Raw genomic sequence first — 17249 nt, forward strand, 5'->3', positions numbered from 1 at the left:
TTATTTAGCATTTATTTTTTTTCTTTTCATAGTCTTCCTTCTCAAATGCATATTGAGCAAAAAAAAATTTCTTCTTCTTTAGAAGAATATTTTTTTAAAAAATAAAGCAATGCAGTATATATATTTTTGGCTGAACTGCTATAAAATACCACAGGTTTATTGGTAAGTTCATTGTTTTAGAATGTTATGGATTTTCGGACAGCAGAGTCTATGGCACAGGAAAGAAGTAAAATGATAGATTGCTGGTATGTGATTAAGAAGAGCCAAATGGGAATCCTTGATGCAGAGAACTACTGAAGCTAAGGAGGGGTGGACCACATCAGTCCCTTTAATGGGAACTTATTGAACCAACAAAATGGAAAGGGCCAGCTCATGTTTAAGGAATGGGAAGCAAGCTTAAAAAACATACAGTGGTACCTCGGGTTAAGTACTTAATTCGTTCTGGAGGTCCGTTCTTAACCTGAAGCACCACTTTAGCTAATGGGGCTCCTGCTGCCACCGCGCCGCTGCTGCACAATTTCTGTTCTCATCCTGAAGCAAAGTTCTTAACCCAAGGTACTATTTCTGGGTTAGCGGAGTCTGTAACATGAAGTGTATGTAACCTGAAGCATATGTAACCCAAGGTATGCCCCTCTTTCTCCCATTCTCTCCCCTTTGGATGTGAATGCCCTCCTACCAGACCTAACTTGGGTTAACCACCACATTGGTAGTAACATTGTCCTCAGTGAAACTGAAACTCCACCTAGCTCTAACTCAGCAATATCAACCACGGTTAAGGGAGCCCAGATTTCCACTGAACAGTGGATTTTTTAAAAGCAACTTTAACCTGGGTTTTTGAATTCATTGTTAAGAGAAATCCTAGCCGATTCAAGCGTGGATTGCACTTGCATGTGAGCAATAACACAAGGGGGTGCACTGCCAACCCCCTACTTTGTCACATCATTTTTGTTCCATGTAGTCGTCCCCATGTCTGCAGATGGAGACCTACATCGGACTCCACACAATTTAAAACCCTGATCTAAATCACACATGGAATGTTCCTGCACAGAGGCAGCTCACCACTGCAGACATTCACCCTAAGGCTTGTGGGCAGCTGTATACAGAATGGGGACAATATGCCAGAGGAGCGAGATTTGATAATATACTCCCCATCCCAGATCTGCTTATGTGCAATTGTAGTTAACACCTGAATAGTGCTGATTCCCCTTATTGTGATTAACACTGCTGCCAAAGTAATGGGAATTCACTATTAGGCTCAAAAGCAAACAAGGAGGGAGAGTTTGAACCATTCCCATACATTCAATTCATGTATTTAGTGTTTAGCCATGACCAAAAAATCAGCAGCATTCTCTCTGCACAGACCCAAAGAGAAAGAAATAGTACATAATCCTTCTTAAGTGAACATGATTACAAAATGCAATAGTACCTCAAAAACAAAGGAGAAATATATATGTAAGAATTATTAAAATGCTATCAATCTTAGCACTACAGTCATACTAAGTTTGCTTAACTTTTACATGCAAATGAAGGCTAAGTGTGTAGTTTAAATTGGTGCATCCCATACTGGTTGACGTTTAAGATTTCTTGGAAAAATTACATAACCAAAGTGTGTTAATGTTTTAAGGGTCCTTGGGACTTTTTTCTTTCACATTGCTTTTATGATACACAATTCCCTCACTTCTTCAAGCCAAGTTATATTCTTGCAAAATTCATTTTTTACATGTGTTTCAGATTTTGTTTGTTTGTAAAGACTTAAGCATGTAATTATACTCTGAATTGTTCCCTCCTCCTTCCTTAATTTTGTTCACTTTCTGTTGCTGATTTTGTTTGTTTTTCTTTTCTTGGACCATATTTTGTTCCCCTCTGAGTTACCCATTGCAAATTTACAATAATTATTTGAGGCAATCTTTTTTTCTTTTATTACTGTAGCGAATTAATTCTTTTCCTTTATAGTTGAACTCCTGATGAAGTTCTCTTTTTTCCTCTGGAAGCATCTTCCTACTTTCATGCCTCGTAGCATGCTAAAAAAAGGAGAGTCATCTTAGAAGTTTAAGCTTGAAAAGGATTAGGTCTAATTCTGAACAGTCCTCCCATTACTTCTAGTAACCTGACTATATTGATAAGAAAAGGAATAGGCTTGCTTCTAATGTCACTTTGTGCACTCACTTAAATATAGCCTTAAATCATTGATAACATATGTTCATGTTTGAGTTTTCGCACAGCAAAAGGATGGGCAAGACTCAGTCCTAGTATTATACATTGTAACATGCCAAGGTATTGGGTGCATTACATTTCTTGCTCTTATTAGCTATGCAGATATGACAACTTAGATGTACTAATTTACTTATTTACATTCATGTTCCCGTCCTTTCTTCACTCATGAAGCTCAAAACAGCATACAAGGGGTTCCCAAACCATCTCCCAACTTGGTACTGACAGTGCCCAGTCCTGTTTCACTTCAGCAAGTGACTTTCTTTGCCCCTAAGCAACACAACCAGAATAAAATTCTATAAAGCATTGATTTGGATTATATCCAACTGAGTCATACTCAAGAGTACACTCAATGAAATTCAAAGACAAATCCACTTATTTCAAGGAGTCCACCTGGAGTATGACATCACTGGGTATTACCCTTTATCTTAGCAACTAAAATATTGCCCTTCTTACATTCTTATAATAATAATTTTAATAATTTTATCATTTGTATCCCACCTATCTAACTTGGTTGCTCCTGCCACTCTGAAACTAAACAGGAAAAAAATAGCATTTTAAAAGCTGGCTGGGGCAGAGGAGAAAAGAAACAGGGATGAAGGAATTCAGCTGCCTGGTGTAATGGCTTGAGGCAGACTGGTTCCAGAGCTGTAGGCAGAGATAGCATTCCCCTCCCCATAAATGGGAACCACACACCCTTCATGTGTTAGGAACTGATAAATGTGTTTTGCAACATGCAGGTTACTTTCTCTTCCAAAACATCTACGTTGCTGCAAATGGACATACTAGTTTAGCTGATTGCTTTTCAAATGGTTGCTCCTCTTGTCCTCTCCTGACAGCACTGCTTACTCTGAAAGCTTTTACCAAAGAACTTGGGAGAAGGAATCAGTGTTTTGCCATAAAGTATGCATTTTGATTATTATTACAATGTCTACAACAACTTTCATCACTAGGTCAACATATTAAAACAATTCCAAAGCAAATTGAACAACTGGAGATGGATGTTACAGAAGTACTCATTTCATTTGGAACTTGAACCAAGTCTGTGCTCCAACATCATAACTGCACGCAATTTAGTAAGTTTAGTAAGAGAACAGAGAAATGAGGATTTGAGAAATGTCACATTTAGCACTCACAACACATATACAATCAAGGAGTCTTATGGCACTAATATGCCATAAGCTCTTCTGGACATACCCACTTCTTCAGATGCAGGAAGTATAATCATAGTAGGTATACTGTATACAGGAGAAGGTTGTAAGGTTGGATTGCAATGATTGGCATGCTAGTTAGCTGAAATCTGTAAGGTTTCTGCAGGTCCACCTCGCTTGGGAACACTCCTTCACTCTCTTTCCATATTCTACTTCCCAGCAAAAAGGTCATCAATAAAACTGGTGAAAGTACACACATGACCCCACTCAAACCCTGGGGAAATGGTCTGAAGTAAGGGTGTGTGTACACATTAATAAATGACACTATGAAGATTTCGGCTCTCTTCCATTTGTTCCCAAGATACCCACCCTAAACTTTGTGGTTGAGGAACTGTCACTAACAATAATGGGAAAACCTGCAGGCAACTGAAGACCAAAGCAAACCACTGTCATATCTACAGGTCACAGAGCATGTGTGATCCCAACCCATTTTTAAATATTATTTCCCCCAGCCCTTGAGTATTTTTCTGCAAAATATTAGGCTTGAAAAATAAAGAGACAAGAAGCCATCTATTTAGAAAACAAGTACACACTCTCACTGCTTGTCCATATGGTCCTGATCTATATTGATATATAGATCACAAGAACCTTCAGTCCACATGCGTAGTTAGTCCCTCCGCACCTCCCAATTTGGCCAGGGGTGCCATTTTGGCCAAGCCACACCTACCTGCCCTGCAAGTGTGAAGCAGGTAAAGACATGGCAGTGTCAAATGGGGTTTGAAGGTGATCAATGACACCTGAAAAACTCTGTGCACAGCACTTTGCCAACAATCAATCGGGATCTGCAGTACTTTACAATCAGATGACTGATTGGTCAAAACCAAGTCATCTGATGACATTGTGATATCATGTGATTAACAAGTGGATGGCCCTTTCCACCTGTCAACCATGGCCTGTGAGTGCTGGGGGAAATAAAACTCTGACACAGACCAGACCCAGTTCTCCACCTCTGATCTAGTTATACTCTTATCTTCTTTCTTCTTCTTCTATACTGCATACTATGACTTTACTATGACAACAATATGCTTCATGAACAACTAGAAAAATGCAGAATAAAGTGTTATGATATGATAGCCTTATTCAAAATTAGCCAAATTTGAACTAAGTTCATGCCAATTAACTACTTACTGTAATTTTCCACAAGGTTCTTGACACAATGCTATTTGCTATATTAAATACTCAAAAGTTGATTTATAGTCAAAAGGTGACTTAAAGTCAAATGTCGTTTAACTATAAAACAGAAGTGCAGGTTTTTAAAAATCTGTTGGTGCAGATGTTTAAACCTATGAACTAATCAGATTTATTCTCCAACAGGGAAATACAATAAATAAATAATATGGAAGTGGATTTGGAGATATTACATCTCTTATCAGGGTAAAGGGCTACATGGAAGCCATATGCATAAATCAACTTTTACAAAACCTTTACAAATTTAAGATATATTATATTGTAAAATACAAAGAAGGGGCTTAAGCTGGTACCTGAAGTTCTTAAAGGCAGCTTGGAGCGGGGGGAGGGGGAGCTTGGGAACCAGAAATCCAAAAGGAGTTATTTGTCATGAAATGAAGTGAATTTATAACTTCCTAAATACATGTTCAAAAAAGAGGAGAGATTGCTTTCATTTACATTCTTATTATTACAAAGATAAATCCTATCATTGGCAAAAAGCCAAATGTTATTCTCTAAGGTTGTACATACCATGGAATAATTTGTCCAAATGTCAGTTGTAATTTTCAAAATCCCCCTCTTACTATAGATTCTTAAACATCTGTAACAAATACTTGTTTTGAGAGTGCTTTACATTTGTGACATTTGACCTTTTGCCGTATGCACCACAAAATTCAAGTTTCAAATACCATGCAAGCAGGAAATACGATCATTCCAGCAGTAGCCATCTGCATGGTCCAATATCAAATATTAGTTCTGGGTTGCACAAAGTCATGTGTTACAAATCTGTTTCTGCAGCTTCTATAATTAGTTGTAATTTGCTGCTTCTAAAATGTGTTTCTTATGGGACATCTGGCCTTGAAACGTCTACCTTTTGCATTGAAAAAATACTTAAGTGTTCTGAATATTTTAAATACATACATATACGTGTGTTTGTGTCACTGCATGGGTGGCATAACTAGGACCAGACTTCTTAAACAGAGATTTATATCATTATGCAGAAATATTAAATAATCTAAATGTATGCAAATAATGTTTCAGAGTCAGATTTTTCCAGGCTAATTATTAAACAGGAGCCTGTTAAGGAGATTAGAGCATTGTATGCAGCAGCACTGGTACTTTGTAGATAATCCAAATACAAAATGAATAAAATGTACACATATATAGTACGTATAGATGTTTTTATTTAGTAGCAATCCTAATTTTTAAAACAGAGAGCAAAATGCCGTTGTGCCTAGTAGCGCAATACATTTTTCAATGTAAGAAAATGAAGGCACTGTGCTATCTGCTCCAAATATACTAGTGCATAAGCACTTAGATGAAGATAAGTGCTTTCCTGTATCTCAGCACAAATCATAAGCATATCAAAGCATTTCAGAGCCATCGCAAGCACATCAGGTATCATCAGACCATTTGTAGTAGAGTTTTATGGTGATACATCTTCATACCTTTCATATCATCTACCTACATAAGTTATTCTGCAGAAGGTGAGAAGAACCTATTTGCTACAAGAGCAAATAACTTATTTGCTAAAAGATGGGCACACAATAGATATTTTTTTCCAAATATGAATATCATTTCTGAAATAGATTCATCTCTAGGAGAAATAATTGCAACACTATGCTGAACTTCCTGCACTTTTACAGTTCTCAGTATGAAGGACAGCACATAGCAATTGTATACACTAAACTCATGCAATGGAGAACTCTAACTGGAGAAATTCCCTTCCTATTCATGTGAACATTTTGGTTTTACTGTTCAAGAGGGAACGCGGTGGCAATTTCTTAATCAATGTACACAGTGTGCCAAACCAACCAAAGGAAGTACCAGTTCTCACATAGCATATAAATGTGGGCAATTTCCTGCCTCAAAAGAAACCAGAGACTGAAGGATAGAGAATATAATGGAGTAAAGAGATTTAATAAACCAATTGTTTAAGTACACTATCAACTAGATGCCAGGTTGATTCTAGATGCTGAGAGTTAGTTTTAAAGCCTAGGTGTAGAATATTTGAAGAATAGTATTTCAACTGCCTTCTAAAAATTAGTGGCAACAGCTGAGAATGTTGCCCTGAGATTATAGAACCATCTCCCACAAGAAATTGCCAAATCTAGCAGCACAGTCCATTTCAGGGACTTAAAATATTTTCATTCAGAGTAAATTTTGACCACAAAATATACCAGTTATAGCTGCAATCACTGCTTGTCGTTGCTGCTTCAAATGGTTACTTTTTATTTCACTGGGGTTTGTTTGGGTTTTTTGCAATATATATGTATCTAACACAGAAACAGGTATAAAACAATCTTGGACACAATTATATCAATCCAGTAAGAAATTCATGCGTCATTGAAGATACTGCAACAACCTAACGGTGTTTTTCTATGTGCCACAATGTATAAGTGAATAGCATAATTTAGAAAAAGGATTCAAATTGTTTCTGGCTTAACCCATCCCTTTGCTTTCTTTGTTTGATTAGCCAGATTTCCACATTAAGTGGCTCCAGAGGTATTTAAACTTCCCGGAAATACTGAAATTTTATAAGCCTTTCCAGTTGGTTGCTATTGTAGAGCTTGCTGGATGGAAGGAATGCAAGTCTCTGTGCAAGACTTTAAGCACCTGAACACTTGCACTTTTTGCCTTATCACTGCATCCATTTCAGAATGGATCTTAAACTGATCTTAAACTTAATTAAATAAACACAATTTTGTGTGTTACTGGTTTAAACCAAGCTCACGTATTGCTCCACTCCTTGGTCACCTTCTTTCATAATCAGTATTATTTTTATTTTTTAAAACCCGTTAATAATTGTTTACTGTTGTGCCAAAACACATGTTCATAAGTTTAGCAACTAGGAGAAAGTAAAGCTTGGGCTACTACACAACACCAGAATCTATTTCACTATACAGTGGTACCTCGGGTTACAGACGCTTCAGGTTACAGACACTTCAGGTTACAGACTCTGCTAATCCAGAAATAGTACCTCGGGTTAAGAACTTTGCTTCAGGATGAGAGCAGAAATTGTGCGGCTGCGGTGCAGCAGCAGCGGGAGGCCCCATTAGATAAAGTGGTACCTCAGGTTAAGAACAGTTTCAGGTTAAGAACGGACCTCCAGAACAAATTAAGTTCTTAACCCAAGGTACCACTGTACTGGAAGCCACCCAGAGTGGCTGGGGCAACCCAGACGGATGGGCAGGGTACAAATAATAAAGTTGTTGTTCCATCTCAACATCCCTCACATCCCTTTTGCACATTCAACATCTTATTGATGGGAAAGTGTTTTTTTTAAAAAAGGGAAAAACTCAACTACGAAGATCAATTCCAGGATGACAAAGAAGAAAATTGAAATAAAAATTAAAAGCAAAATTTAAATGTGGTAAGTGCACTGGTATGAAAATATTGAAGCACGATAATAAAAAACTACTAGTTTCCCTACATCAGTTCCTCATTTTGGAAGGATGCCAGTACTCAACTCCAGCAATGAGATCCAGATTTTTAGTTACCGTAGTAGAAAACTGGAACAATTATAGCCAGTCCAAAGGATCGCTACAGCAAGAAACACATTTCACCTTCTTCAAAGATTCAGTGGAATCAAGAAGAAACTGAGCCTCCAATCACAACTTGACAGCAATAGAAAGTGACTTTCAGGAGGAAACCCCATAAGGATAAGATGAGCATCATGGTAGCCTTTTGGTAGGGAAACTAACCATGTATCCAAGTTCCTGTAAAATCCAATAAGTTCATATATATTGTCTTTTTAAAGATTGTGTGTTGTTTTCTTACCTGGACTCCATCCTTCAACTTCAAAATGCACTCCATTGTATTTATTGTAATCACAACTGGCTCGGAACCAAGCTTTGTCCATGGTACGTGGATGCGCAGTTCATGAATGTGTCCGCTTAAAAATGTAAATGGTAGTTTCAGCTCCTTGAAAACAAAAGTCACATCAAATTACCAAGCTAGCTATTAAAAACAAAATGAAATAAAATGAGCGGCTTGAGCATGTAGTTACAGTTATCCAAATGCAATTTAACATGTTTTTCTGCTGCAAGCTGTCTGACATAAATTTTGGTGCATTTCAAAATAGTTTCCCGGATAATGGGGAACTACCTCATTCATATAAATAAACCAAGAACATAACCAATGTGTGTCAAGTTGTATCTATTCTGACACATCACACACACACACTGCATTCATTCATTCGGCTTTTATTCAGTTCTAAGCTTGAAGACTCATTGAAAAAACAAGCACAACTTATAAAACATAAAATCCATAAACTATATACAGTTAATCCAAACTTGTAATAATAAAAATAATAATTTTTTATTTATACCCCGCCCATCCGGCTGAGTTTCCCCAGCCACTCTGGGCAGCTCCCAACAGATTAAAAACAGAATAAAACATCAAACATTAAAAACTTCCCTAAACAGGGCTGCCTTCAGATGTCTTCTAAAAGTCAGATACTTATTTATTTCCTTGGCATCTGATCGGAGGGCATACCACAGGGTGGGCGCCATCACCAAGAAGGCCCTCTGCCTAATTATCAATGGCCACTAAAATCCAACAAAAATAAATGAATGAATGAAATAGTCTTACACTGCTAATCCACCACCCCTCCACCACCCCACAAACACATGAGACCCAAAGGCTTAAAGTAAAGTTGAATAGGAATTTTCAAGCTAGGAAGTGGATCCTGAGGTTGCCTTCAAATAAACACTTATTATCAAATATCTATGCCACCCTTCCTCCCCAAGGAGCTCAGAATGCTTAACAGAATTCAAAAATATACTCAAAACCATAATTAGAAGATCAATTAAAATTTTGTATCAAAGTACAAATATAAAAACATAACACAACTTCCTCAACCATGTGCTAAAGATGAGATACACATCTTTCATTGGTATTTGAAAGCCATCAAGGGAAGGGAATAACCAAACATCCCCAGGAACGGGGTTCCACATACACGGCATTTGCCACAGAGGAGTCCTTGCCCCATATAATCAGCACACGGGTTCATCCCCATCAACAGGAAAAGCAGGGCCTTCCTTCCAGATTTTAAAAGCATGGGCTTGCTACAATTATGGCACCAAGTTTGAAGCAAATATGAGCAATTTTGCCTTCAAAGTGCTACATAAAGCACAATGAGCTTCTGAGTGACTTACTTTTTATTAGAAATATTTATAACCTGCTATTCATTGAATATTTTCAATCCAAGAGTGCGGAAACAAAAGAACAAAGTAGAAAGAACATAAAGAAAAATATAACCATGTACAGCAGTTACAAAATCATATCAACAGGCCCAGTAAAAAACAAAACAGTTCCATGATAATGCAAACAAAGCAACTGCAATAAGGGCAGCAATTACAAATGTCAATTTAATAAAATACCCTGGGTAAAACCCAGCAAGATAGTCACACAAAGAAGTCCCCATTCTACTTTGTGACCTTTGCGCAACTTAACAACTTTCACCCCTCCAACTCATCCAGGACCTCATCCTGAGTGGTATGAATCATCGCCCACAAGTATAAACAGCAAAGATCTCCCACTCCTTTTCCATAGTAGAAACAGAACACACACAAAAGAGAAAGGTGGCAATATGCCACAGCTGGTGTTTCTCTCCTCTTTCCGAGGTCCTGACAAAACTCACAGGCCTTGAAGCCTGTAAGGCTGCTAAGAAGATTTCCTCTTTGTCAGTCTTGCCACCTTTAACAGTTTGTTCCAGTTTTAACCCTGCCTTCCAGAAGAGGAGGCAACCTTTTCCTGTATGCTCTACTCTTCAGCGACTAAAATAAAACTTCAGAGGTAATTAAATTCAACTTTCCATCATGCTACTCCCTGGAAAGCTTCATACAATATACCTATGGCTTCGGCAGTAGCCTGACTCCCCCTTACTAGTCAGCACAAACAGCATTCAGCATCCTCCATAATTATCTGTCTTTACTACCAAACATGGAGGGACGCGGGTGGCGCTGCGGGTTAAACCACTGAGCCTAGGACTTGCCGATCAGAAGGTCGGCGGTTTGAATCCCCGCAACGGGGTGAGCTCCCGTTGCTCGGTCCCTGCTCCTGCCAACCTAGCAGTTCGAAAGCACGTCAAAGTACAAGTAGATAAATAGGTACCGCTCCGGAGGGAAGGGAAACGGCGTTTCTGTGTGCTGCTCTGGTTCGCCAGAAGCGACTTAGTCATGCTGGCCACTTGACCCGGAAGCTGTACGCCGGCTCCCTCGGCCAAAAAAGCGAGATGAGTGCCGCAACCCCAGAGTCGGTCACGACTGGACCTAATGGTCAGGGGTCCCTTTATCTTTACTTATTACCAAACATGATTTAACCAGACCATTTGCCACCAAAAAAAGTTCACTGAGGAGGCAACAGTTGAGGAAAAGGTGTTTTCAATGTTGCCACATGGTAGGCATGATTATACACCTTTACCTCTGCCTAGCTGTAGCTGCTCTGAGATGTGTACCACCTGAGACCTAGCCATGAACTGGGCTGATTTATTGCTCAAAGATCCATCTTAATGGGTCCCGCACCTCCATAGGGGGAGGCAGCCACAGCCAATCCAAACCTCACCAGTGAGTGATTCCACCCACAATAGGGTCAAACTCTGCACAGCCACTGGATCATTCCAAATTCACTCTGTAGCAAATTCCAGATCAGTTGTCAGACATGCAATATGTGCTGGGTCAATGGTATACTGAGACAGCCCCACAATTGTTAAGGTGGCCATAAAGTTCTGAGGTGGTCCTAACAAGGTGGACTCAGTTTGAATATTAAAGACCACCCCCCAGGAGCAACCGCCCTCCACCCTCTGGATTGGTGCCACACCAAATACTCAGGCAGGCCAATCTGAGTCAGGTGAGGCCCAGATAGCTCACCCAATAGGTTTCAATAATGTATAACAAGTCAGCCCCTTATTCCACAACTGTGTCATGAATAAGGGATGTTGCACTGTGAATTGCATGGCACATTTGCAGTTCACTTTTGACATATAAAAGGAACTCCAGACAAGTCACTAACAACAGACATTAGAAGCTACTGTATAGCCAAGCCTAGGGGAAACATTATATTCTAATCCTACATAAAATTGCCTTGATCCATAAGCACTCTGGCATATACATGAACTGCTGTTTGTTGAATTGAGTAACAAGAAGCTGAATGAACAAGGAATCATCATGCATGTACTCAAGATGCAATGCCAATGAGAAATGGGATCTACTTCTACATAAAACAGTTAAAATAATTAAAAACATGTTAACATCTATGTCAGGGACTGGGCAGGCTTGCCTAAACAAAAATGATTTAAGCAGGCACCAAAAACAGTACATCAAAGGAACCTGCCTGATATATAATCCATCAAGGTCCTATGTTCTTACACATAGTCTTGCAACCATTCAGGCAAGGGTGGTGAGTGTACACATGCATAGGCCAGTGTGTGTGTGTGTGTGTGTGTGTGTGTGTGTGTGTGTGTGTGTGTAGGTGTAGGTGTAGGTGTAGGTACACATACACAAACACACACCAACTCCCTTGCACAGTATTACAACAGCAGTTTGTTAGACAGCACCATGGTGCAGGGGACAGAAGTTACTTTAGGGGCTACTGTTCAATTCTGTTTTTATGAAAAGATGTGCAACTGTTTCTCGAGATCAGGTTCAGGTCCGCTGTGTTTATAAGCTAGGTTTTAAGGTATACAGGTTCCCATGAACTACTACTATTGTGTACAGCGATTTCACAACTTTTGAAAAGATAGAAGATTCAATGCCACTGTCCTAATGCTTCAAGAGGAAACACAGGAGCTCAGCCTCCATCAGGGTAGAGAATAGCAGTGAAGAAAACATAGAAGTGGATAATAGAAAGCTGCTGAAAGTTTGAAAACAACTTGTTTGCCTTTTATGACAGCTGCCTGACTCACTCTTTGTTGTATAAATACAGGTTGGTGTTTTTTCCAACAAACGTTTTCAACTTAACAAAGTGAAGTTGTCAAAATGTAGAGTCAAGTCAGATGTCAAAAGCTGACAACCCAGGAGACACCGCTTAAAGCTGCAATCCAATGCACTTTTTTGAGAGCAAGTCCACTGGACAACAACTTACTCCTGAGTAAACGAAACATCTGTTTCGTATGCTCTCTTTTGTTTAGACGAAGAGAGCTTCTTTAATATGCTGACCGAAAGTGCAAAATTGCCAAGAATACGTATGTCAAAAAAGAATATAGTCCAACATCTTACATTAGAATTTATCTTTATTAAGTATGTTGACTGATGCTACATTGAACAAATGTGTACATCCATTTTAATGACAAGCAAGTTTAAACAGATACATCATACTCACATTCTTTCTAAAACTCATTTCTAGGTCTAGAAATATGTTCAATTTAGCCAAGCAATTTGAGAATCCTTCAGAAGTTATTATTTTAATGTTTATGCTAGAACACAGAACATATTCCTCAAAAAGCAGCCTCCTCCTTAGCCTCCTCCACACCATGTGTGACACTTGATCTTGAATCTTTTCTCAATTTCAAAAGCCTTTCTATAATGTTTGTTTTCCTTCTGAGATTGTACCCCCAAGTGTGTTTTATAAGCTGGTCTCCGACCATTATAAATTATCTATCTATCATGGTTCTGTGTTAAAAAATAATTATAAATCATAAAATTCTAAAAATCATAAAACACAGAACACGTGACCAACAACAGTAAATCAAATTAATTCTCGAAAAAAACACTTGGCAACAGGGGGGAAAACCTAACAGTAATTAGATAAATGTACAAGGAAAAGTATGCCAAAGCGTGTTTTTATATTATAAAAGAAAATGATAAAAATGCACAGTGAGTTAGAAGTAATATCCACTGACGAACAGAGTTTATTCTCCAGAGCAGTGTTCAACACTCCCATTGTTCTAGGCACGTTTTGCGACAGGGAATTTCTGAGCTCTGGGTGCAGTACTGCGCCTAAGATTTCAGATTAAAACTGCCACTGCTGGTGCTGAGGGTGTGGGAGGAGACACTCCTCACTAGGCTTCCGATAGATCTAGGGGTTGTCTTATACATGGAAAAATATGATAGGTCTTAGGTTTGCGAACTGGACTCTCAAGGTGGGTGTCTCTGTCATCAGTTGTATAAGCTTTTAATATGTGTTGTTTGTGGTGCCAAAAAGATATATTTATATGAAGGAAAGGGGGCATATGGAGAATCCAGGGTTTGTCTGCAGAGTGGGAGAAAAGGAGGACCATTTTTTCCCTCCCCACTTCTAGCCAATCTCTGAATACTGGAGAAGAGACCCTATTAGGGAGACGGGCAGGGGAAGCATGGCTTTGTTTTTTGCAGGCTTCAGATAAGGACTAGATCATGTGAAAAATGAACATACGTTTTTAGCCTCAGTTCATTCATTGTCAGCTTTGTATTCTTGTTATAAAAAAGTGTGCCTAGACAATCCATTGTTGCGCCCATAACCTAGGTTTAAGATGCCATTTAGCTTCTAGCTTTCATATATCAGTTTCTAACACTGCTCCAGAGGAAAGACATAATGTTCAAGATTTGCACACATAGCAGGAGAATCACACACGGTCATCCCTACATTTCTGTGTTATGATGCAACAATTCCCACATCTGAGGATTTGCAACTTGCCTCTTCAGCAACAGAACTGCTGTACCAAAGCAAGCAACAGGTGCAGGTATGGTTCTCCCCTGTATACATCATAGCTGTCAACTTTTCCCTTTTCTTGCAAGGGTCCTATTTGGAATAAGGGAATTTCCCTTAAAAAAGGGGGAAAGTTGACAGCTATGGTATACATACATTGCATCACTGGATCCCAACCAAAGTTTTTTCCCCAAGTCAACAAGATGCAACATCAGTTACAGAAACAAGATGTTACAGACATTCAACACAAGACTGTTGTTATATTGTGCAAGTCTTTTCTGTAGAAAGTCCATTTTATCTTTTCAACACAATATTCAGAAGAGAAACAGCTTAAATTAGCAAGTTTCAGCTGAAAATATGTAGGGGAATATAAAGTGTGTCTTTTCAAACAACTCACTGCAAGAAAGACAACTTCAACTGGCCTGTAGTGCTGTACCACAAGGCTTCTTGCGTACTGAGTGACAGAAGATGTAGGTACAAAGGTGCTTGATGTTTGTGGGAAAGAAATGCCACCAATATAGAATTAGGCAGCTTGATCTGAGCAACGGAGGGCCTTGAGAGAGGAATGGAGGCCAGGCTTCACAAACATGGAAGAAAAATATATATAAAATACCTTCATGCATTATAGAAAATTGTGCCAGAGTAGTAAGGCACCATTTGCACCCTAAATTCACATGATTTTATTCCTGAGAAACATGGAATATACACGTCTCAATAATGCTAAAAAAGGGTATCATTCACCCAAAGTAAATTCAGGACAGCTTATTTAATATTACATTAATTTATTTGAGTTAAGCACAACAAACAACATACCTGTTCAAGTACATCAAGTTTTAACTCAAGCTTGCTAAGAACGACATCTCCTCCCCAGAGTGATAGCTGTAGATCAGAAGGCTTCAAGTTCTTAATGTAGCGATTCACATAGCTCATTAGAATAGGAGTCACATACGACTCAAGCATTGTGTCTTTGTTGATGGAACCTTTAAAAAAGAAAAGAAACTCATGTTATATCTTCCTAGTATGCATAAAAATACTGTAGAAAGCAAACCTACTGCCACTGCCAGAAACTTTCAAATCAGAGTACTGTACTTGGATTTAAACTGATGCAGTTTAACAGCCATGCATCATTCAAATCACATGCATTTCAACTGAGAAGTCCCACTGAATTCAGTGAGGTTTATACTAAGAACAGCAAATACAGGAGACTTCCAGTAAGCATTCCCAGGCTTAGACGATCGTAGCAGGCCCCTTTAAACTTTGTATCTTAGCACTAAAGTATACCTACAGATGACTGAACCCAATATTCACTTAAATAATGTTATTCTCTCTCTTAACTGGTTTGCAGCACAGGCTGTTAAGCAGCAATTCCAAAGCTGCAAGTTTTGTAGCTCACGTAATCTCGCCACCAGTTTGTGTATCACTTCCGATGACAATTTGCAGCCCAAATATAGTAAGTTTTGTATGCGACCCATAATAATAAAACAAGGCATCTATCATATCAGTTTAAAACAACTCCTTTTAAAGTGCCTAGTAGGAGGGAACAAATCTGAAGCAACGCATGCAAACATATATAATAATAATGATAATTTATTATTTATACCGCACCCATCTGGCTGGGCTTCCCCAGCCACTCGTTGGGTTTTTGCTATGGGAGGTGGCATTTCTGTCCCAAATGTTCTTTTTCTTTTTTAAAAAAATTATGCTTTTCAGGTTTATATATTTCACTAATTTTACAATCATTTTAACATTTCGAAACTTGACTTCCTTCCCCCCTCTTTCTGCGGTTCGTTAAATTTATTTTTAATATCTTCTGCATATCCAAAATAATTTAATTTCCTCATTTATTCACGGACTTGAAATATATACTCTTATCAAACTGCAGGTTACTACAGTAATAACGCGTTGGTTCTGTTTAGGATGAAGAACATATGGGATTATTGTAATGTCCCTAGCGTTCTTCATCCTAAAAACAACCAATGCATTCGGCACACAGCGTCACAGGTGACAGCTGTAAGCTATTTTGCTATTCTCTCTTAAGGCCAGCACCACCATACAAACTTCATCCTTGTTGGCACGCGACCCAAACTCGGGAAGCGTCCAACCAACCAGGTGTAAACTTTTAGCAGTTTCTTGCACGTGGGTTCCGGGAGGGCAGGTCGCCCTGCGCGTATTCTGCCACGGGGAACCCAACCCTTCAATCTCATGCCCCCCAGGCTCAGGACCCTTGTCTCTCTTCCAACACGCCTCTTCAGCAACTTCTCCCCGCCGCCTTCCTCCTGCTTCAACGCCCCCCGCCAGGCACCCCGAGACCCCCCCCAAGCTGAGCGCGCGCGCCGCCCTTCGCCGCCCCCCACCGAGACGCCCCTCACCCTACCACGGCCTCGGCTTCCTCATGGGGCTTCTTCCCCTGCTAGCGGCTCGCCGGCGGTGGTTCACTCCCCGCGAGGCGCCCCGTCGTCCGCAGCCCGGCCCTTCATGCTCAGCAGCCCAGAAGGCGTCGCCAAGGGCCAAGAGAGCCTGGGGTTGGTTTGTTTGTTTGGTCGGCCGCCGAGGCAGTTCCGGGTTCCTGCCTCACAACAACCGCCGCCTCCGTTTCGCCGGACGCATTTGGCGGTGACACCATCCGGCGGGAAGCTTCCGAGAGAGGCTTCAGCTGGGGACGCGAAGGGCTGCGGGAGAAAGAGAGGGAGGAAGGGAGAGGAGGCGCGCGGAGCTCCCGGCGACGGCTTCCTGCCCGGACCTGAGGCTGTGCGAGGTGGGAGGGAGAGGGGAAAGTGCTGTATTCGTTGGCCACCTCTCTTAACTACTACTTCCTATCTCTTGGAAATGCCCTGGGCTCCCTCGCTGGCGCCTTTTGTCGGCTTTTCCCACGCGCTGCCCGCACAGCCTCAGGGAACATAAAAGGCTCCGGTGGTGGAAGGACCTTCCTGAAGAGGCTCTCCTGGCCCCTGCACTGTGGTCTGCCTAGAGCCGCGGGAAGACTTTTGAAATACAGTGGTACCTCGGGTTACATACGCTTCAGGTTACACACGC

General features: G+C 40.1%; 1 protein-coding gene across 8 annotated transcripts in view; it reads right to left on the minus strand.

Annotated features, from left to right (window-relative positions):
• VPS13B (vacuolar protein sorting 13 homolog B) overlaps window positions 1-16805 on the minus strand; it is a 370069-nt gene extending 353264 nt beyond the window's left edge. For 4 of the 8 annotated variants that reach the window (XM_053395521.1, XM_053395520.1, XM_053395519.1 and 1 more), the window contains exons 1-3: window positions 16591-16800; window positions 15030-15196; window positions 8370-8513 (exon numbers count right to left, since the gene is read on the minus strand). In XM_053395521.1, the coding sequence (XP_053251496.1) occupies window positions 8370-8513; window positions 15030-15176 (291 nt within the window). In that variant the 5' untranslated portion in view covers window positions 15177-15196; window positions 16591-16800. Of the gene's footprint in view, window positions 1-8369; window positions 8514-15029; window positions 15197-16590 lie in introns of all 8 variants that reach the window. The other 4 variants (XR_008331404.1, XM_053395523.1, XM_053395524.1 and 1 more) reach the window with 4 other exon arrangements.
• Between the last annotated feature and the right edge of the window lie 444 nt (window positions 16806-17249).

The sequence above is a fragment of the Podarcis raffonei genome, chromosome 7 (genome assembly GCF_027172205.1).
Source record: "Podarcis raffonei isolate rPodRaf1 chromosome 7, rPodRaf1.pri, whole genome shotgun sequence".
Taxonomy (NCBI): domain Eukaryota; kingdom Metazoa; phylum Chordata; class Lepidosauria; order Squamata; family Lacertidae; genus Podarcis; species Podarcis raffonei.